A 24062-nucleotide genomic window follows, 5' to 3' on the forward strand; every position below is an offset into this window, starting at 1 on the left:
ATTTCATTACAATATTCCCGTAAATATATTACTATTTATTTGGGAACCATCGATCTTATGAATAATAACAATAATAATAATAATAATTTAATATTATTTTTGATGCTATTATGTATGCATAAAACGCGTGGGACGCGAAAGTGGGAGTGTATGACTTACTTGATTTGGGCCACAGAAATAAACCATCTATCGTACTGTAAACATTACAATGAAAGAGAGTCTTGCCGATGATGATTAGTAGTCATATTTCACATACTAATCGAACGGTTTTATTGTTCTAATAAATTGTTAGTATCTACATAATAATTAGGGCTTCCGGGTTATAGCAAAATGTAAATCTTATAATTTTATGTCAATTTTATTACAATCGGGATTAATATCATTATTATGATTGTTATTATTTTCGTTATATTATACATTTTTACGGTGGTATACGCAGGTACATGAGAAGTATCGCGGGGGCTTTAGACCATTTGCATGCCTTTCGTGATGGACTCGACGTGTTCCTTGGCCTTGAGCCTGAGCACGGCTATGGACGATGTCCTGGGATCGGCAGTGGACACCGCTGACGACGAAGACGTGGACAGCGAGGACGATGATGGCGGCGTGGATATGGCGGTGATCTGTTGTTGCGGCGACGGCGGCGACTTTTGCGCGGACGACGGCGGACCGCAGTGCACCACCGGCGGCGTCAGGTAGCTCGGATATCCGGTCTGCGGATGAGACAGGAAACCAGGCAGTGCGGACAGCAGAGGCGGTGATAACCACGGGTCGACAGGCAGGGCTAGGCTGGACCCGGGCATTCGGCTCAGCGAACCGGTCATCGTCGAGTGCACGTAGTCGTTCAGGCCCAGTCTGGCTGCTTCCATCTTTTCCTGTCTGCGCCACTTGGCCCTTCGGTTCTGGAACCATACCTGCGAAAACGCAAAAAAAAAAACGACTGTTTAAAATTGATATTTTTTTTCGTGTGCAAACATCATATATGATTAATTATAGTCGTATGATATAATAGACTTATAGGTTACACTATAGATATATTAATGTTAGCCCACTCGTATATTAATCGGTTATAGGCGTGTTGGTAGTTGGGTACTAATGGCGAGCCATCACTTTCTGCGTTTTCTCATCGTTCAATTACTTCCCGATCGCTGATTATATATATTTGAGTTATTTCTTATAAAATAGTAACTTTATATTTAGGAAAAGGTTAGGTCCGTAAATGATGATTATTGGTCGTTATTTTTGATGGGAAATACGGTGGTTGCAAATCTACACAAAAAAGAGATAGGAGCAGAAAAGGTTCTCACCTTTAAATTATAGGTAATCTCGTTATTTTTATCACGATAAATTACAATGACATCTACTTAATAATAAGTATTATTCCCATTTGATTCCAAGTATAACTTTGACCACTTCCGGTTGTTCAAATTAAGACATTTTACAAAAATATACCTATGCAGATGAGTATGCATACAAATACAATATAAATTTATAACAATTGAGTTTCAAAGCTATTATATAGGAAGTATCAGCATTGTTGCTTATAGGAATATTAACCACCTGACGGTTTCGTTGCACGCGCACAGCTGACGATATAAAGCGAAATAGAAAACAGAGTAGTATTGTTATGGACGTAAGCTGAGTACATATTATAGAATACAACAAACAGAGGAAATGTAGGAATTACACATTTATTTATTGCTATGCGCAGTGTACAGCCACTTACACTGTATTAGTACTGCAAGTATTGCTGTATATTAACATCTGATTACTGACATTTGAAACGTATAGTACGACAGTAAATTATTATAAAACGTATAAAATAGGTACCTATATAGCCGTATTAGTATAGCGTATCATCAATTATCATCAATCTAACGAATATGGCGATTGGACGATGTTGATCGACTAAATTTCAGAATTCCACGTAAGATCTCGGGTCATCGACAAAGTCCCTGTCGTCGAATCCTATTTAATATTTTATAATATCGGATTTTCCGTGTTCCGGGGATGAAATCGAGACTCTAAAGCGGCGCGCTCGCGTTGGAACTCGGCGGACTGATTCAAAGAATAACCCGATGCGATAAAGCGCGTATTATTAATACAACGTAGTTACTATTCATTATAATATATGTAGGTATGCACCTATAACACGTTATGCCGCATGGCACAAACGTGAATAGCGAAAAAAGTAATAAATTAATATTTATAAAAAGGATTGCAAATAGTCTGTTAAAGACATATTCGGTAGAAAAGACGCAGGTATAACGTCGTTATAAATATATCAACTGCACGTTTATAATATAAGCACATATAATACATAACGTATCATAATTTATAAAGTACATAATATTATATAATGAATTTCTTGACTTGTACCAATAAGCTGGTCTGTGCGATAAGATCAGTAGAATGGAGGAAACGCGGGTTAGGTTAGGCGAAAAAAACATGTCTCGCACCTTGCCGACAACCCATGGGGCTCGAAAGAAAATGATTTTTATTATTATTATTATTATTATTGTGTCGTAAACGTGCAGGTTAGGATGAGGTGAAGGAAAAATAACATAAAAATGAAAGTAAACTTAATAAAGCACGGCAAGGAAAACCAGCATGACCGTCGCACGGAAAAAATAAACAAAATGTGTACATGTATATATATATATAAGTATTATATGAACAACCAGGAATGAAGAGAAATACAAAATACCTTCGGTAACTCAATTTATATCCATTTTTCTAGAGCGTAACTCGATTTACCGATTACTGGGACGTAAAACGTTCTCAATGCGACCAGCGTAAATATTATATACTTTTACCCGTTTTTATTTTTTAAGGTTGAGAAGAAAATTGACGTATACAATAAGGGCGAAAAGTCTTTGATGTTTACGTATACGCGTGTAGGCACCGTATATACTATAATATAGTATATATAGGAAAACTTGATGCACAACTTTTTTCTCATTTTTCAATTCAAATTTTTTTAAAAAAACCATTGCCATTTCATGATTTATTAATCAAATAGCTTTATTTTTTATAGTGAGTGAGAATATACAAAATATACATAAAGAACTTATATAGGTTTTATTCAATCACGAACGTTGCACAAGACGAAGAAAATAAATTATAACAGTCTTGTGAAAAAAAAATTAAGTTTTCTCTCACGTCATTTTCTATCACGACGACCACAGATTTAATACGATTTTGTTTAAATTTACCGGTAATTGTATTTATTATATATATATTCGGAAATAAGTCACTATTGAAGTCTAATTTGCTGCGCCTGTATAACGTTATTTGCATGATGCAAAGGTTGTTTGGTTAGGACGAATGTGATTTCATTTCGTCTGTTTGCAGCAATGGCATATCACCAAATAGCTTAACAATATTTCAAATAATATTAAATTATTAAAGTATTAAATTAAAAATTGTATACTATGGAATAATAACCATACCATAAAAACGCTTTTAAACACCGCAAATTCGTCCACCAGAGTGGTTATATTATATTAGTACCTATAGCATTTTAGTAATATTGTATTACGTTTTTTTTTTTAAAGAGAGAAAGGCTTTGCAATGACAACAATGATTAGGTTTAAGTATCACATGCCTAATAATGATGTTCCCTTTACAGCAGCCCTCGGTATATTTGTTACACGTGCAGTGTGCGTTTAAATTAGATAAGGGAGGGGGATTAGAGCGTTATAGACTGCTTGTAATTCGCAGCTCTGAAGTATATAATATGTTATCCTTATCAGATATAAATTTCTAAATCTTTCTCTATGTAAGCACACTAAGATTTCGAATCGTTGTATAAATTATGTGTACGACGAACCCTGCAAGAGTAGAGAATAGGAGTGTCTATAATTAAAACTTTAACATAATATTATTAGATAATTTATTTAAATTTCTCCGAATAAAAATAAATAAGTGATGAGTATACGTTTTAAGTTTTTTGATAAAATTAAAACTATTTTGCTTAATCGAATATTTGAATTATACAAACAGTATGTGTGTATTTTGAGTATTTTTATCAAACATAATTTTAATAAAATAAAATTTGAATATTAATTCAACGTTACTGCACAAAACGTTCGAGCGAAATCTTCTAAAGAGTTTTATCTATCTATAATAAGAAAAGTATAAATCGCTGGTCGGTGGCGTCAATAATATTATGCGGTAAACGCTAAAAGGAAAGTATACAAAAGTTCAATAATAATTGTGTGCCACGATAATGCCGTAAAGTCATCATCATTCATATTCGATTGATTGATTAATAATAATTACAACGGAAATTTATTTTCCGACTATCCGTGCAAGTACGATAACGACGATTAGCGTTCACAAATAATTATCGTCATAAAAAAATCGGTTTTTTTTTCGACAAAAATGGTCGCAAACATTTATACCGATGTAATACATTTCATTATACCACATGTTTAAATACATACACATATACACGTGTACGTGGATACTATAGGTATACATAATAATTTGTATGTAGTCCATGCGCAGCGGCGACGGCAGTTGGTCGGAAAGGGTTCATCTCAGCGAGGGGCATTTGATTATGTGTGTTTTTCTCTCTTTCGTTATCTGATTTCGTTATAATAACAGAATATAATGTCACGTTAAAAGGGTCTGTCGCGATTAGGGTCGGCCAAGAGTTTTTATTAAACGGGCTTTAATATACATAATAGAATAAAACGCGCGACAATATATTATATTATTTTATAATGGCCCGTCGTCGAGTAAATACGAACACCGGTTTTCGGGCAACGAAGGATGTAGAGGGTGAAAAAATTGTTTTTTTTTTATGCGTCGAGTCTTCTATTAACGGGCTAGCGGAGGGTTCAAGAGTCGTCGTCGGCGGCTCTCGAGTACGTACAACACAACGCTGGCGCACACATTGCAACAACAGTTCATATTATACACACACGCGCTCGTTCAAATAATATATAATATTATTGTCCGTGTATACGAAGGTACGCAACCTCTTCAACGAACGCCGCTGACACGATCTCGCAAATATTCGGAAATTCAAAACTATTAACTGTGTAAGTACCAACCGATGCAAAAACAATTTTTTTTTCGTAAAAACATCGGTACGAATTCTATCATGCGAAATCGTTGAGCTCTCGCTCCCTCCTCAAAATCGCAACCCCGAACCGTATTATAACATTACGATCACCGCCGCGTCACTCATCGCCGTATAATAATACCTATAGACACGCCGCCGTCATCGCGTCGTGTTTGACGTGCAATATATACATTAATGTATTTTATATTTTAATACGCGTACCAGACCCAAATAGGTATCCTATATCGTTAAAATATAATATACCATACACGAGGTACTACCTGGTAATCAGTTTATATTATATAAACCAAAAAGACGTATAATATAATAATAATATAACGTATTATTTCTTTACGAGCCCCGATACGCGAAGTGTATTATATTATCGTCATCGCGTCGATCTGCCGTTCAGATTACTCGAGGCCTGATCATATTATCCTATTATGTCTTACGTGTATCTATAATGTATATATTTTTGTAAGTATAATACAACACAACCGTATCGCGTTACGGCCTGTACGCCCATGTTAACACCGATACAGACACGCCGCCGACGGCCGTTTGTGTAAAACTCAAACCGACACCGCGAAAATACGGTTGCTGCAGCGGCGTTGCACTCGCGTTTATTATATTATTATTAATAACTGATAATAACAATATAGTTACCGTGAGTAGGTAATGTATACGTTTTTTAGCCGTATAGAATATAATATAGATAGGTATGTGTTTGTTATTGACGATTTTTTTCTCCTATTCAATTGTCTATTTTTTGCTCTCTCTAGTCGGCTCTTTTTTGAAATCGTGCGACTAAATTATAGCAAACTCACTAACCCCCTATAAAATCATAAAAATAAAATAAAAATACATCCTCTATCGCGTGTACCTACCTGTAACCCGCGCCTCAAATCTGCAATATATCATATGATAATATTATATATTGTAGACACCTTAATTCAATAATATAAGTTGAATATTACGTCAGGTAAATTGGTTATATACATAGAAATATCAAATAGGTATGCGACGCGATCTGACTGGTGTCAAAGTGAACGTAGAAAAAAAAATGAGAAAAATAACTATTTCTGTTTGCAGAGAGGCCGAGACAAGAAACGACAGGCGCAATAAACGTTGCGCTCGCGTTACGTTAAATGTGTTCGATGGTGTAGGCCGTCCACCCGTAGCATAGTTAATGTACTTTTTAAAATTCAATTTATGTCGATTCGGATTTAATAATATAAGAACGATGAAAAAAAAAATTATTAACCGATAACCGGATGAAAAAGTCTAGATTAATGTAATTCTTTTCGTATTATTTACGGATACCCGAGGTAAATGCGAAGCGGAAAAACTGGCGGTAGTTTGATAATAGTCGACTGTGGTTTTTATTATTATTATTTTTTTTTTAATGCACATAAAAGTCCATTATAAAATGCATTTATATTTTTTAGAAGTCAAAGATAATAACGTTTTTAAATTAAAATTTTTTTACACTTGTAACTTTATTATATTTTACTGTGAAGTGTTTTCACAAGTATATTATATTATAATGTCCGACATACTATCATAGATGCATTATTATACAGACGGTTTTTTTAAAGGCATCCGATTACATCGCATAATTTATAATATATTTGACATGGATATTTTTAAAGGCTTTCTAATCAATACAGACATTCATTTTCTTAAAACGATTATTGATGATAAATATAATAGTGCAATATTCTATTTATTATTTTAAAAATGATTTAATTAAAACACATGAACAAATAATACAAATCTAAATACGATAACTCTTGTAAATAAACTCGAAATTCGTAGTTAATAGGTATACCGTATAGAATGTGCACCTAATTAAAGCACTACAAATTACCAAGTGTTTCAATTTGATTGACACGTTAAACGCATTCATCAATAAATGTCTGGTGTTAAATGTAATGGCTAATCGAGTTTTCGGACAAAACAATTTGCGAGCCGTGAGAGAAAAACAAGCTGCCTCACGGACGTGTAAAAGGTCTTAAACCCTTTTTTCAATTTTCGTCCAATTGATTTCACTCACGTTGACAGACAGCTAATTTCGGGTCGTTTCTAAAACTAATAAACGAATGTACTACTCTTATTTATTATATATAGCTACACCTAAAGTTATACCCTCCAAATAGTGGTGATAAACAACATATATATATATAATATGTTAGGGCAATCTGAAATACTCGGTATAATATACACATTGGCCTGGTCAATTTGGCTCTACCCGGGTAATTTGAACAATATAAAAATGAAAAAATCATTTTTTTGTGCAATATTTTTCATTTAATTTATTGTTACAAATAATTATATAATATAGGTAGATAGAAAAAACAAAAATAAAATTATTATAATAATATTGTCTAATTATTATTTGATTCTTATTCTTAAAACAATGATAATTTATTTTGTTTTATTAAATAATATTATATATATTATGAAGTTTTGAAATAACTGTTACATTAGGTATTATAAGTTTAATGTTGATGGCATAATATCATATGAAAAAAAAAAGTTGCTATTTATTAATTATTAATATTTTAAAATTAATTAAAATTGTATCATAATATATTTTATAATATGTATATTTAAGAACTGAAAAAAAACTAGAATGGCACTTTAAATCACAAAATTATAGTCTTTATTATATCGTAGGACGTGGAACTCTGGAATCAAACGGAAAATAATTGACTCTGGAATCCCTAGGAATTGGAATGGAACTTATATTTTTTTTTAGATCAAACGTATCAGGATTTATGATTATATTTTTTGGTATAATATAAGTTCTTTGATAAACGAATATTATTTGAATCCATTTAATACCAGCGTTTTACCTTAGTTTAATTTATATTTTTCAAAAATCCTATAAAGTTCATTGTAGATGACGATATTGTATAGTACTATAGTGTATAAGTTATATACTTATATACCGAGTAGAAATCATATATGCTGGAATGAAAAGTAAACTTTTTTCCAAAAATATAAATAACATTAAAGTTTTGAAACTAAAATTAATTGAATTTAGTTTTGATTGCAATGTTATCAAAAACTTTTTCTCAAAATTATTAAATTTGTAATGTCTATTTACGGTAAATAAAAATAATATTCAGAATGTTATTATATTATGTGTAATTTTCATTTATAATGCAATAAAGCTAGGGGAGTGGGGAAATAGTAATAATAATAAAATATTAATTTAACGTCGGAGCATTTGTTCATTATTTTATTCCGGTATATACCTACTGTTTTAGTTGAAATATATTATGATGATATAGTTAATAATGAAACGCATATTACACATAATATTAAAGGCATATTTAATTTATTTTACGAGCAAACTTTTACGTTTATACTTATACACACGAACTGTGGTATACTGCGGACTACAGATACATGGTTTAGCCAACGTAAATTTATATAAAATATATATAAGTATAGTTATATATATTGAACTAATGAACTAAATATTAAAACGGCTGCATGTATATTGTATATTATAATATATATTTAATATACCTACGCTGCATGTGAATTTCATACGAGATTCTAGACTTTGTGTAACTATACAAATTTAACTACAATATTTGACGGTAAATAGCTGACATCTATCAAAGAATTTAAACAAAAAGTAAAATGCCAACTAAGCGTAATAGTTATAATAATATGTACCTGATATAAAATATCACGAAGAATGGTCCGTTATAGTTATAACGAAGATGAACTTTACTTGTGTTAAGCTTTTAAACAAACGTTTATAAGGTATGCAATACTTTATTTTATTGTACGCCGCACAATTGATACACATATTATAATTATATGATTTGTGAATACGGCTTAGGGATTTATGTACTAATAATTGTTTATGTTCAAACAGAAATTAAATTCTTTGGTACTTTATATGTGAAAATTTTATCTGGTTAATTAACATTATATTTATGCATAATATTTTAAGACAGACATGTCTCAAATTGTGACTCACAATTAAACTAAAATAAATAATAAAACAAGCGTGGATAGATTTAAAAAGTATAAAATATGAATTAATAATTATGCAAATTATAAATATGTATATTTAACTTAATAGATAACTTAATAAGTTATAATATAATATAATTATAGATTTTCACAATAGCAACTAGCGTATGCATTCGCTTAAAAAGACTCGCGAGATTATCATATTATTATTACTTAACTTCACCATATAGAATGTTAAATTCTTATTGTATTAATTAATTATTATGAAATATACGATAAGATATTTTTATCGAAACGAAAAAAAAAATTTATTGTTGTGTTAATTTTTATTATTCCATACTTAATATAACACTGTACGTGTAGGTAGATATAAAATATTTTATATTTTTATACAAACGTAACCTTCAAAGTTCACTGTTAGGGATTGTTACTCATTTTTCTCCCTATATAAGGCTATATACTATTAACAATATATAAATATATTATACCAGAGATTTTAAAAAATATTATTATCTTCAAAAAATATTTTGTACGACCCACAACTTATACATATACTAATAACTATTCTTTTCGCTATTTTTTCGATAATTTTTAGTCTGGACCTCTGACAACGTGGTGATAATATGATGTGACTGGTATACATTTATGATTTGTCGAGGATAATGGTTACTGATGAAACTAAATTCGAACGTAAAACTTGGTAATACAGGTACACAAGAAAAATAATTTTATGTTCCATGTACATTGTAATCGGGCTCGCCCGTTTAATCCAAAATAGATAAATAAATAAATAAATAAATAATTAATATACTAAATACAGCGTAAAGATAATGAATATTTCAAATTTAAACTCAAAATATCTTTTTCATTCGTTTAAATATTTTAAAACCTTACCCGTGACTCGTTGTTTTGGGAACCTCTGTACTATATATGTTACTATACGAACCTAATAATAATAATAATAATATATTATAATATAGAACCTCCATGCTGCGACCCCCCCCGTGGTGGCGGTGGCGGCGGTGGCGACGGACCAGTCCAATATAATGGGAATTAGTTTGTTTCTTGTTTGTTTATGTCAACTTAATAACTGCAATAAGAGCGGGGCCGCCGCCGCCGCCGCACGTGCCGTTCGCACACACTCGCCGTTCGCAAACACTCGCGACCGAAATAGTGGGCGAGAGCGGCGACGGCGAGTGACAAATAGCACGAAATAATATTATACACACACGCACGCCTACACACATACATACACGTATATATATATATATATATATAATGGTACAAGTACGCAGCATAAAGTAGTAATATAATAATAATGTCAAATCCCATGGTCGCCGGAGGCAGCGGCTGTGATGTTTGTCGCGCGCGCGCTAGCCACCCCGAGGCGATATCGGTCGACGACGGCGACGACGAACAACGTCGAAAACGGAGCGCTACGACGTTATTATTATTTGGCGTCGTCTATTATGGACGTCCCTCACATCGCAGTCCTTATACTATATAAGTTTAATTATTATTATTATTAGTGTATATGACTGCAGGGCGTCAGGCGGCCGCCCCTCCCCCCTCCCCCCAGTCGGTGTTTCGTTTTATAAACTATGACGATTAATACTATATACTTTTTTTTTTTTTTTCAAAAAACACGAATTTGGAAATTCGGATTATATCACTTCTGTCGCTCGGGTCAATCGCGGTTCTGAACAGAATGTAGAAAGCACTATAGCGTTTTCGAGACCCTGTCCGAGGCAAAATAGAATATAAGAAGGCCCCGAGAGGCGGACAGCCTATTACCGCACGCGCGACAGGATATTGCAAGGATCTTAAAGGCTCGAGCGCATCTCGTAAGCTGCAAGTCCTAAATACTACCTACTTAAACTCTGTATGGCCTTAAAAGTTTATAAATATATATCAAATGTCTGACGATTGTTGCATTTGTAATAATATAGTTTTTTTATTATATTACCTAATATGTACCTATAAAAGTTCTAAAAAATAAATTGGCCATTAAATTAGTATGTATTTAAAACGTGCCTATACGGTAGAACACATTATTTTGAAGTCGATATAATTATATACTCCTAGCGCGAGTGCATAAAACTGATCCCACGTCATACGACCTCACTCACCCCACCGCGATTTATCCGACACCGGGACTCAATTTTTAATATACATATACATAATACTGTCACACGAGTCTGTCAGATGTTTTCTGGTTTTTTTTTCCCGTTCACGTCCCCCTTCGTCACACGCGTAAAATAAACACCAAAACAATCATGTACATGATATCATACACACACACACACGCAATACAATTTATTTCCATTGATTACACACAGTTGCTTTGTGTTAATATCAATGATATTAGGTAGGTTTAACGAGTGCACTTATATAATAAAATATATAATACACGTACAATACAGTCGGCCGCCGTCCGTTTTAATATAATATAATAATATTATATATATATTTTATATTATCGTTTTTACGTTGACGCCGCACCGCCGCCCGACTGTATATTGGGTCACGCGCTCAATTATTGCAGACTGCAATGCGTTTAAATACAACGTAATACTGCTGTATCCGCCGAGACGCGTGTTTATATACAAATTAAGTTGGAATTATATTACCCGAGAGAACGTCATTATTTGATTTCGACCAAACGCCGTCTGTTATGTTTACCTTTGCTAATCGTATAATGCCATAACAATAATAATTATTATTATTATGTCATTATAATATTACGCTCAATGTACGTATAAACATATTATATTATATGTATTATAGTAATGGTCGACGGTCGTTAAAGTCGAATATTTAAATTCGTCTTTACGTTTTAAAATTGGAGTCAATGAATCGTTATGAAAATATATTATTCTATATACTCGTCAAATAATGTTTCGCGTTCAATCTGTTTGACCCATCGCAGTATAGCTGCTCACTCGATTACTATTTAACTTTTAATTTTGCCGTAAATAACCCAATCCACAGTCTTGTGTTGAAATGACAATATATAGATTAAAATATGGCTAATCCTGACAAAAGTGAGCGTCGTGTTATATATGTACCATATTATTATGCAAATCCTGTCAATAGGGTTCATCAGAAGTAAAATCAGATTCAGAGTAAATACCTATAACTGATATATATTATATACATTTGTACATGCACATTTTTTTAAAAATAAATAACCGTAGTGATCCCAATTAATTATTCATATCGGAAATTCTCACTTGCGGTTCAATTAACCACTTTAAGCAGTAAAAATTGGAAAAATGAGTTTCTAAATCGTGTTGCAAATAGGTACTAATGCGCCTGTAGACAGGTTAAATCGCATATACGAGTATATACAATCGCAAAATGCATAGTATATTATTACAACTATTATAAGTATTTTATATTGGCATACTCCATTAAGCGTTTAAGAGTAATACGATTTTTACACGATATTAAGTTTTTTAGACTAATAATATATAGTCATTGGAAGAGTTATGAAATGACAGTAATTAAGAATTATGAATACATAATAATAATTAATATTATAGCTAATGCAGGTTACTCAATGCGAATTGCGTAATTTGTCCATTGTAGTACGCGTTAGTGCACGTCATATTGTGTTTTAGCATTTTGCAACAGCATTTAAATTTACATATCTTTATACAGTACAAATATATATTGATGTAATATAAGAATAATAAACATATGTATACCAAAAATACAAACGAATTAATTTATTTGAAGTACGGTTTTACCTAACGGTAAAAAATAAATCCGTACTCTAAAAACACACCGACAACTCATTATTACTATACCATTCATCTGGATTTCAAACAATTCTAGATCAAAGAAGCGTCGATGTTTTAAAATAATATGGGTACTTATTGTTATTATTACAATATTCAGTGTTTCTCTGAAGTACGATTTAATATTTTATCGCTTCTGTTTAAAATCGCGCACTATCTGTACAAGATAAAATAACTATAAACCAGTAATCACTATAATGTGATGGATGACCGTAACTACTAAATCGTTTGATTATCATCGCTTTGGCTTATCATAATAATTGTCTGTACATACTAAATTATACAGTAATTAAATAAACCATTTTAATAAATTCTCGGATTTTTGACGTTTAAATTAATTATATTAAAAAATAAAAAAATAAATAAAAGTTAATAAGACGTATTATGTCGGGGTACGTTACATCGTAACGTCGCATATGACGTAGGTATGTGCTGCATTTCAAAGCTGAATTTTATTAGATACATAATAATTGTAATCAAACAAAATTGTAGTTTGTTCGGTCGAATCGATAAACTATTTCTAATTAATAACTGTTTTTTTCTTCCGAGAAACGAACATTTCATTAAAACACACATTGAACGTATTATTATTATGCATAATAGGTAATATTATATTATATTATTGTCGTTAAATTATGTTGTCCGAAATGGCGAAAACTAGTTGAATTTAATGACACGGCTATAAACGAGCTTCTATGTCATACAAATATTAACGGTCGTATTATATATATTATGATGCCTATAAATACACTCGTTACGTTATAATAACGGAGTAAAATGTAAATTCAATTTGTGCCAGTCAAAAGGGTTTAATAAATCCGTTTTACCGTGTTTATATGCGCCGATAAACGGATTTCTGAAAATCTATAGTACCTACCTGCGTGTATTATAATGTATTATGTGAATAACAAAATATATATATGTATATAAAAAAAAAAAAATGGTCATAACCTCATTACAACAAAAACCATACACATAATTATTGTATATACAACGACTGCGGCGACTTACGGCGGACAAAGGCAATTATTGTTATAGCCTACGCAAAATCTAATTAACGTGTAACGTAACGATTAACGATGATGTATAATATTTTATGCACTCACACACACACACACACACACACACACACACACATAGGGGTTGGCAGGGTGTATGTATGGGGATGAAACGTGGAGACGATGGTGACGGGGTAAAGAAAAAGTACACGAAATTCAGTAGTTACCTAGTATATTATAATATATTATACACACGATCCATCCTGTGTGCGTCTCGACAAACCGACGGCGGCGGGCGCGACAGGGGGATGTGTATGATGTTCGGGGCAGAAGGGGTGGGTTGACGGACGGATTTGTGTGCGCGAGCGCGCGCTCTGAAGTGTGTGTGTGTGTGTGTGTGTTTGAGAGGGGGTAGATCGAAAGCGGAAGGGGTGCTGCTCCACGGTTTTCACTCGGGTCCCCGCGGGGCGTCTGTGTGTGCGCCGGAGGTTGTTTTTCCCCCGGCCGCCCGTTGCCCACAATCGCAAATTGCTTGTTAATCTGCCATTCATGTCCCGGGAAATGCAATTCGGATCCTCCCCCAGGATATATCCATCCCTCATCTCAGTCTCCGGACTCTCACCCCGCGCTCTAAACCCCCCCCCCCCCTGCACCCCCTCCCACCCAATCCGACCCACGACCCGCGCCCTGCGTCGTCAACAGCTCCACATCGCATGAGTTTAACGTCCGCGTATAACGATTCCCATTCAACGCGTGCGACGACAGTTATACTATACTCACTGCACACACACACATAATATACGAGTTAACATTATAATATATCGGTTGTTGTCGCATCGTTGTCGTCGTTATGTTATTGTGTGTATAAAAATATACGTATATACACCAGCACTTTTTAGTAATTTTTTTCCCCTATACACGCACTTAGTGTTCCGGTTATGTCGTCACTCGTTTCCCCTCTCTGTTGACTGTTTATAATAGGCGCATTCAGTGGCGTAAGTTTAAAAATTCGGTTCCAACGCGAAAAACTTAAAGGGCCCTTCTCCTTTTCGAAATAAATGTATAAGAATTATGTAAGTTTATATATTACCTATCTTTAATGGTGTATTGTATAAGTCAGTTATACAATTATATACAGTATAAATTTTACTAATGTCCACGAGTTCTGCTTCTCTTATTATTATTTTTTTTAAATTTCAACACAAATCACTTTTGTTAATGACAAAAAAAAGCAGTACTCAGAATGGTCCCCAAGACTTAGGGCCCTAATACAGCCGCATTCCCTACATTCCCATTTTTACGTCACTGCCATGGTACATTATATTATATAATATATTCAATATTGATAGCGCTATAGGTACTATATCGTTTTTAAAACGAACGTAAGCAAATGGTTGAATACTTGTATATTTAGTATATTATTGTATACGTGTAATCATTTGCATTGCATGGTTAATTTAAATTTTAAAACGGTAGTTTATTTTATTAATTTCTCGTGTATAGTTATATCGCACATAATAATGTTCATTATATTTATTCCAGATAAATCACTACTCACAGATTTAGAAGAAATAGCGATAGTTAAATAACTTAACAATATTTTTGTCGCACATATCAAAAGAAATGAGATATTCTGATGTACAGATATTGGTACTATACAGATTTAAGTGGGCTTAAGGGTGGAAACAGGGGACTTAAAAAACCCAATTAATTTTCCGATTTACTTTATCGTAATATATCAAAGAAAAAAATGTTAGCATTCTTATATTTGTAAAATTTTCTTTCCCCAATTCTATTCAATGAAGCAAAACTGATTTCTCATACGATCTCTTTAATTATTCAATAGTGGTAGTAATATGAGATCATCACTGTTTGAAAGTTACTTTGAGTTAAGATTTAAATACATAATTATAATCTAAATTTAAAATATTACTCAAACTGTCTATATGAAACCTTAGTATAAATAAATAAATTCATGATGTGCTTTTAATGATAGATCTGACAATTTAGTATTTTTTGATTTAATACAAGAATAGATACTGCCCGTTTTTTCGTTCATTCTCCCCGACCCCTACACAGAAAATCAATTTTCTGAACTAATATTTATCAAACAAATCCTGATAAAGGCAAATCATTTAAAACTAATGGCGTATAATAAATATTTTTAAAAAACATAATATTATAATATTTAACATTGTTATTATTACTTATTTTACAACATATCGTACGTGTGCACCTAGACTTAATGCCGCAAATATACATCATTTTTAATACTGCTGCAGCAGATGCAATGTATTTAATATATTATATATATTATTATACTATATAGATATGAGTACGCTAAGACAAACTTAATTATCGACCATCAGCCGTTCCAAGACCCTCCTCCCCACTGTCCACCGCATTGCAATGTGTATATAAACCCTTTTACGTATACACCTACCCTCCACCAAGACCATCACCCCACAACAACCCCAAACCACCCGAACCACCGGCGGTTTGAACAGGATCGAGAGACTCAGCGGCTGCGAATGTATACGCGTTAGTTCCGCCTACATTATAAACTGAGCTTAATTATAAACCTTGGATTAATGATGGCTAAATCGAGTGTTAAATTCATTAAATTTCCCAAAGTCCACCTGGGGCGTAGGCGAGTAAGGGTGGCTATGCGTGCGCGTGCGTGCGTGTGTGCACACGCTCTCAAAAGAGGTAGGAGAGAGGAGAACATCTCCGGTGCGCGCGAAAGAGCAGGACAGACACCGCCGCCGCTCCCACCGCTGCGAGAAGAGCAGGCGCAAGAGCGAATGTAATGGCGGTCGATCGGGGGGGTGCTTTGAGTCGCCATTTTCAGCGTCACCGCCGCTCCGTTTCCGCATCTCTCGGCATTTTGTACGGTCCATATATATTTATAGGGTATATATATATATACATATTAGTGTCCTATACCCCAGCGTCAAACGGTCCGGAGTAGACTTCCTGCTGCTGTCCACTCATACAACGGTATATAACGGTGCATCATAACTATTATTATTAAAGTCGTCTCGAAATCGGTAAATTGTTTTTCGCGAATAAATAGAATTCCGTTATACGTCATCGTCTCCTGCAGTATTTATATACAAAGTACATATAGTCGTATTTGAGGTGTAATTGCATTAAGGACCGCTCACCAGACTCACTGCACTCGCATTTAGTCATATCCATAATCTATTTAATCGGTTATAACTTAACTATATAAATATATATAATATATTAATCTCGATCGGTTTTAAATTAATTCTAGTGCGCTTTAGTTGCATTTGAATAGATAATTATAATAGGTTTATAAAGACTAAGATTTGTATAATATAAACACAGCTATAAACAAGGACTGGTATATGCTTATCTTTACAAAATAATGGAACAAAATTAAATTAACAAATTGATTTTATAAATGGAATATTGTTGACGAATTATTGATATTATTTATATAGGTACTTAGAATCGAGAGATGAAGCTGCCAAATTGTCCACCATATTTTATCATTGCAAAATAAATTTAAAATATGATTTTTTGAACTAAACAATAATAAATATATTATTATACATAATATTTATTACCTATATAATATGCCTAATAAAAATGTTATCGGGTTTTCTACAAAACACTTGTTTAATTTCGTTAAATTTTATTATGGGTAGAAACAATTTTAAACAATTATTTTGTTGATATATACAGCATAGGAAAAGGCAAGTATTCATAGGTTAAATAAAATTCAAATATAAATAGTTTAATTTTAACAGTTTTTGTATTCAATCTGTTTAGTGTATATATTTAATGAATACTTATTTATAAACAGTTATACTGAATTTTTTGTTCTGTGCATAATATAAACTGTATGAAATTCAAATCAATCATGATTCATAATGATATGAATTGAATCATAACAGTTCTTTACATATTATTATCATTATATATATGTATGAATTTCCTAAGAATGCTTCACGTGTAGATCCAACATAAAATATTTTACATTTTATCGCGAGTTTATTGCTTTTTATTTAATATAATACAAAACAAATAACTATTGAGTTTATGACTATAATAATATAAGGTTAAAATTTAGTGGGAAAAAAGTTCATTGTGATTTTATTTTATGAATTATTTAACATCTCCTTATAATGGTTGGTTATAAAATATTCGTCGTTCGATTAGAGGCCAGTATTTTAAATTACCCAACGTTTTATAATGTATATTTATTAAACAACAAACCTACTTTCGAAAGCTGAAAGCACATTTTTATACTATAACTTTTGATCTTTGTTGGGTATGAATTTCAATAGGTATTTATATGAATTTAATAGAATGATTAAATTCGTCATCGAAATTATAGTATTATATACCACTATATTTTATATAACTGCAGATTACAAGCATACAATCACGGATTTAGAGTTTTTTTACAACACAAATACAATTATTACAGTGTAATATAATTTATTTTTAGTAAAAAAATATTTTCTTAATAGTATAGGTAATAGATGTAATTACCTATAATAAATTATTGGTTACATAATATATTAAGCTACAATGTGGAAAGACGTTCAGATTTGTTATTTAATATATAACATGTGTATATTAAATAACAATATCTAATCGTCTTTTTACATTGTCACTTTTTAAAAAACGGTCAAGAATAGAGAAGTAATAGAAGACAGAAACTGATATGAAAATATATCTGGAGGACTAGACCCCTAGCTCCCCTTCTAATCCGTCACTGGATGTATAATTCCTATGCCGCTTATTGTCGGCTTGTAGCTGTATATACATATATTTTGTAGCTAGTATTAGTAATAGAATGCGTTAGTTATAGCAATAATAACATTATACCGAGATGAAAATATTACAGCAGTAAGTTAGCGGTAGCTATAGTCAAAACATTTGATAACTAAAACGTATACGTCGTATACAGTTGTTTCCCAATTTATGTTTAAAGACCTTTCAAAATCACCCTGTGGTGCAGGTCTTGAGGGGAAACTTAATTAACTTACAGTGTACGACCGGAGGTGAGTAAGACTATTTTAAGAGGGATTTAAACGTGCCTCGAGTGAAATGCAAAGAGCGTGATTTTTCGTGATAATTATTTCTCTCACGAGGTATATTGTGCTTATAAACTATAGCGACAATATTATTTTGAGTTAACCGAAATAATTACTAAAGATATTGAAAAAGGTGAAGACAAATCTATTTACACGACGTAACCATTTGTAATGGTATAATTGTAATAGTTTCGGTGTCGAAAAAACAATATCGTTAGTAAAATTATTGTATTATAAATGTATAAGAGTATATATACGTATTAGATTTATATAGGTAGGTAATCCAATTATTAACATTTTAATTTGCGTTTAGGTATATATTGTATATAAAAACATAAATATAATCGGACGAAATAAATTCATTTTAACACTCTGTACCATTTTTCAAACGGAATATAATTAAAGATTACGGTTATTACATTTATAAATCAATTTCAGAGAATTGGGGTTAAATATTATTTAACTTTAATACTATGTTTGAGTTAACGAAAAAGTTATATGAAATGCTTGTCATATATTTTATGTTCATGTTGTTTTAACTTAAATGTAGGAATCTACCCTTATTTATTCACGGCTACAGTCATCTGTAAATAAATGTATACATAATAATTATCAAACCATTTAGATTTTAGAACAACTTTGCAGTATAAGATAGAGCTAATTTTAATTTAATTTTCATGCATTCGCTTTTCATTAAAGAGTGATCATTTTGTTAGATTATTGTATTATAATAAATTATAATTATTGATAAATAATGGTGAGATATGGAAAAAAACCGGTAAGTCATTACTAGGACTCGGATTTTAAAGCATATGCTTTTTTTTATAATATATGAGATAGAAATCAAATTTTTATACATAAGTTCGTTTCACTTAATCACTTTATTCTAATTCTAATTAAACTAATTTATTTTTGATTTTTTTGAATTTTTTTTATATATAAATGCTTTTATTGCTTTTTAAAAATTTCCCTCACAATGACTGTTTTGTAATATTATTTTTTATTATTCTTATCACTGTATTGTACTATGTGTGTGCATGCATAGTGTAGACCCACGCAAGCGATTATAATATTATAATACAATATATGCAGTAAAGACACGTCGTCTCGTTTCTTTTGCCGATCTCTCGACGGTTGCCATATTATTACGTTTATTACACCAAGAATAATAACAATCGTATAGTTTTTGTACATATATAGATAATATAGCACGCACACACAAATTGCGTGCGAATATAATGTTCGTCGTAACAAATAGTAGTGCGGCGGTGGACTGAAAACATTCTTGTGGGAAACGAGTCAAGTGTGCCGGGCAGCAGGATATATAATGGAAACATATTATACATACGGGGTGGTAGCGGTGGCGGTTGTGACGGAGCGGCGTACCGGAAAATGCGATTGTTTTTTTTTCGCCCTCCCGTCTCGAGCAAACGCGTCGACGCGGCCGAGTAAATATGATACGATTAACGGCAATTTTCACTCTCCACTCCACTACCACTACCACCACCACATCATCATCATCATCATCATACACCCGCACCCTCTATCACTACCCTTCCGCTTTCTCGCGGAGACAAACGATTCGCGACCCGAAAATGCACCGTGAAAGAAAAGATATTTCCAAAAATAATGTAATATATAACGTAACTTACCTACTTTATCTAAACTAACCCACCTAACTTATACTTACAAATATAATAAATATTTATGTCGTGCACTATAGACCACATTAGAAATTCGTTTCGCTTATCTAACCGCGTGATATTAATAGTTTTTCAAAATATTTTTAAACCAAAACATAGGTGATAAATGATAATATACTTAAGTAGTATTACATTATATTCTACATCGTTTTATGAGGACTACTATAATTATACAGATAATAATAGTATATTTAACATTGTATACAAGATTTCAGGGTTGTTTGGGCTTAACTTTACATGGAATGATCTGATCGTGATGTCGAGTGAAACCAAAAATCTATTTTAAATTTTGTCAAATTCAAAATTTTAAGTTTTTATGTTATATACATTGTTCAATCTTTAATTTATTGCAAAAACTGATTAAAATTTAAGATTTTCTACAAATATTGTGTTATATCTTATATGTATATAATATATATATGTACATAAATGTATGCGTTTACTGAACATTCGGCATTCCAGATGTCTAGGTAAAAACCTGTTTTCAACGTTTTACGCATATAATTCGACACCCCTTTTAAATATTTTTTTGGCATAAGCCCGAACATAATATACATTTAAATACCTTTTTGGGTGATTTGGATAATGTAAAAGCATTGTTAATTTGAAATTAAAATTTTGTTTTTTATTAAGTAAAAATAATGGTTGAATAGTGTGATTAAAATCAAACACTTTATTTGCATTTAATAATTAATTCAAACAGTGATTATTACATTATTCTTCTCAATATTATTAAATGAACTTTTCTATGATAATATCATTATATTTTATTAAAACATTATAAAATTAATTAGATTGCTATTTCGTTTAAAAGTTTTATTGTTGTTCCTTGAGTGAAAACGGAATTAGTTAAAACTGTGTCCTAAAATTAATTTATTTGATGTAAATATTGAAGGCAACGGGATTTTTCCCGTTATAAAACAATATATAGGTACACTAACGCCGAGAAGTTCGCATAATAATGACTCGAGTTTCTATTTATATAATGATTTCCTTCTCACTTATCTTCAATAATCGGCATCGGTAAGGTTTTAATTTATAATTTTTATTATATTATAATTGCTAATTCAAATAAAACAAATAAAAATGTGCTATGTGTACCTAAAAAAAAATACTTGGTTGGAATTTCGTACGATAAATAGAGACTGAGAGGGTTTATAGAGATATTATTGGTGGATAAATTTAAATGATAAACGTATAATCACATCCATTATATAATTCAACTAAAGACTCTTGAGGAGGTATCACGCACACACGCACGCGTGTATTATATAATATATTTGCAGATGCGCATACACATACAGAATATATTTGTCTACGGTGAATTTCTGAATCTACGTTAACTATAATTAACTAATCAAACTATAATTTAATCACAGCGTCAATTAGCGAGATAATTAAATAACAAAATTCAATTTTAGATATCAATCAGAAACATTTTATGATTCAAATAACAATTTATAAATTATTATTACAGTTATTAGTTATATTTATTATAAAACAAAATCGAATAGGTACACACTTGCCCACGCACATGTATACATATTGTATACATATTATATTATATTATAACATGACATTATGATAAAAGTATTCTTTTGTTGGTGGTAATGTAATATTAATTATTTTATTGTTCAATAAATATTAATTGAAAATACCTGTTTTGTGTAGAATTAACTTGTTATTTTTGAACATTATAATAAGGATTTTTTAATACTTTATAGCCTTATAGGTCGTTCACTTAAATGGTCTACACTCGTTATTTTAAAAAAATTGAAGTTTTATTATAAATTATATTATTTTTACACCATTTTTATGTTAGGTATGCAATACAACATTTTTGAAAAACAAATATTTTTATCAATTTTTTTATCGATATCTATAATTTTTAAGTTTTTATCAATATTAGGTAATAAAGACAATAATTTTCTGAATATTTTAATTTTCACTTAATAAAAATCGAATTTTTAATGATAAGTTTTATAGTTATAACTAATTATACTATTTGTTTAAATGGATTAACATCTAACCTCACTTTGTACTATTTTATCTTAATAACAAATTTGTATGATAAAAAAGTCGTATTATTTATAACATGGTGAAGGTAATTTTGAATTGTTAGAAACTTAATATTTTCAGGGTATTTTTTGACACTACAAACAATATTTGTATGAAAATAAAAAGGTTGATTTCACCAAGGTTAAAATTAAAAACTAAATTATGAGATAATAAAAATATTCCTCAATTCACTTGGTTTAAATAAATCATAGAATATTTGTTTAATAATTAAAAGTTATAACTTATAACAGTGGAATTCGAGGAATTTCCAATCGTACATAATTAATTTAACTAAACTTGAACGTTATTGAGAATAACGTCAGAAAATCGTACTGCAACATACGTTAATAAAAATGTAAATAATTTAATAGAAATCTAACAGTATAATTACAAGACTATTATGTCTATTAAATTAAATGATATTCAATACTTTGTCCATAACGATAATTATGATAAAAAACAATGAAATATTGTTAGTACTCAGTAGCAAGTTAATATAGAAATCTATTGTCTTTGGCCATATATTAATATAATAATATACACTATATTCAATTATATTATAGACGATTATGGAATTACAATAAAAATGTATGGAAAAAAAATAAAGAGGAAATGTATAACAATCATAATAATTATTAATTAATTACACATTAATGCATTATACATTGTTTACACAATATCAAACGAAGTGAAACTATATAAGCTGATTAACTGCTATTATTTATATTATAAACACATTACTCTCACTGTCTTCAGTCTTCACATTAAATAAAAAGTTACTATAGTGATACATATATGTATTGGTCACATGATTTTTTTTTCTACTAGACTCCTAATTCGTGAATTGTAAATCGTGAAATCGTATGGGACATTCATTTCATTATGAATTTGTTTTAAAAACTAAACTTCATGTAATTTGTTATTTTATCAATTATTACTAAGATAATATACAACGTTGGACTATACAATGTACCTATACATACTATAACATTATATTACTAGTTTAATAATAACACATATATTGTAACCAGCTAACATGTAGACTCTTAAAAAATTTAATAGGTACCAGTGTGACGTGGTATACTGGAAGTGATGATTATAACTTATACAGTTATACACAATTCTGTATTTTACTATCACATATGCGACGTATTAATCAAGAATATTGACAAAGTACTAATTGATCTAGTGATGCGATAAGCATTCTATAAACATAATTATTTAATTACTTAGCGTCAAGGGCGACTCAAGGCTACAATATATAACACAAATATCGACGACTTTCCTACATAAGCAATTTTATCCTTTCACAAGTTCTACCAAAATTAATAAAAAAAAATAACACTGACAAA

The 24062-nt window shown here is 31.1% G+C and overlaps 1 protein-coding gene and 1 long non-coding RNA gene across 2 annotated transcripts in view; one reads left to right on the plus strand and one right to left on the minus strand.

Moving 5' to 3' along the window:
* Nucleotides 1-277: 277 nt before the first annotated feature.
* Nucleotides 278-24062, minus strand: part of LOC114131024 (retinal homeobox protein Rx1) — a 45763-nt gene continuing 21978 nt past the window's right edge. Inside the window, exon 3 of the mRNA XM_027996149.2 lies at nucleotides 278-914. Coding sequence (XP_027851950.1) covers nucleotides 465-914 — 450 coding nt within the window. The 3' untranslated portion in view covers nucleotides 278-464. The remainder of the gene's footprint in view (nucleotides 915-24062) is intronic.
* LOC126551159 (uncharacterized) lies at nucleotides 23597-24033 on the plus strand. Its single transcript, XR_007605036.1, has 3 exons — nucleotides 23597-23679; nucleotides 23773-23883; nucleotides 23944-24033. It is a non-coding gene; the product is annotated as an uncharacterized LOC126551159 (long non-coding RNA).

The sequence above is a fragment of the Aphis gossypii genome, chromosome 3, assembly GCF_020184175.1.
Source record: "Aphis gossypii isolate Hap1 chromosome 3, ASM2018417v2, whole genome shotgun sequence".
NCBI classification, from domain to species: Eukaryota; Metazoa; Arthropoda; class Insecta; order Hemiptera; family Aphididae; genus Aphis; species Aphis gossypii.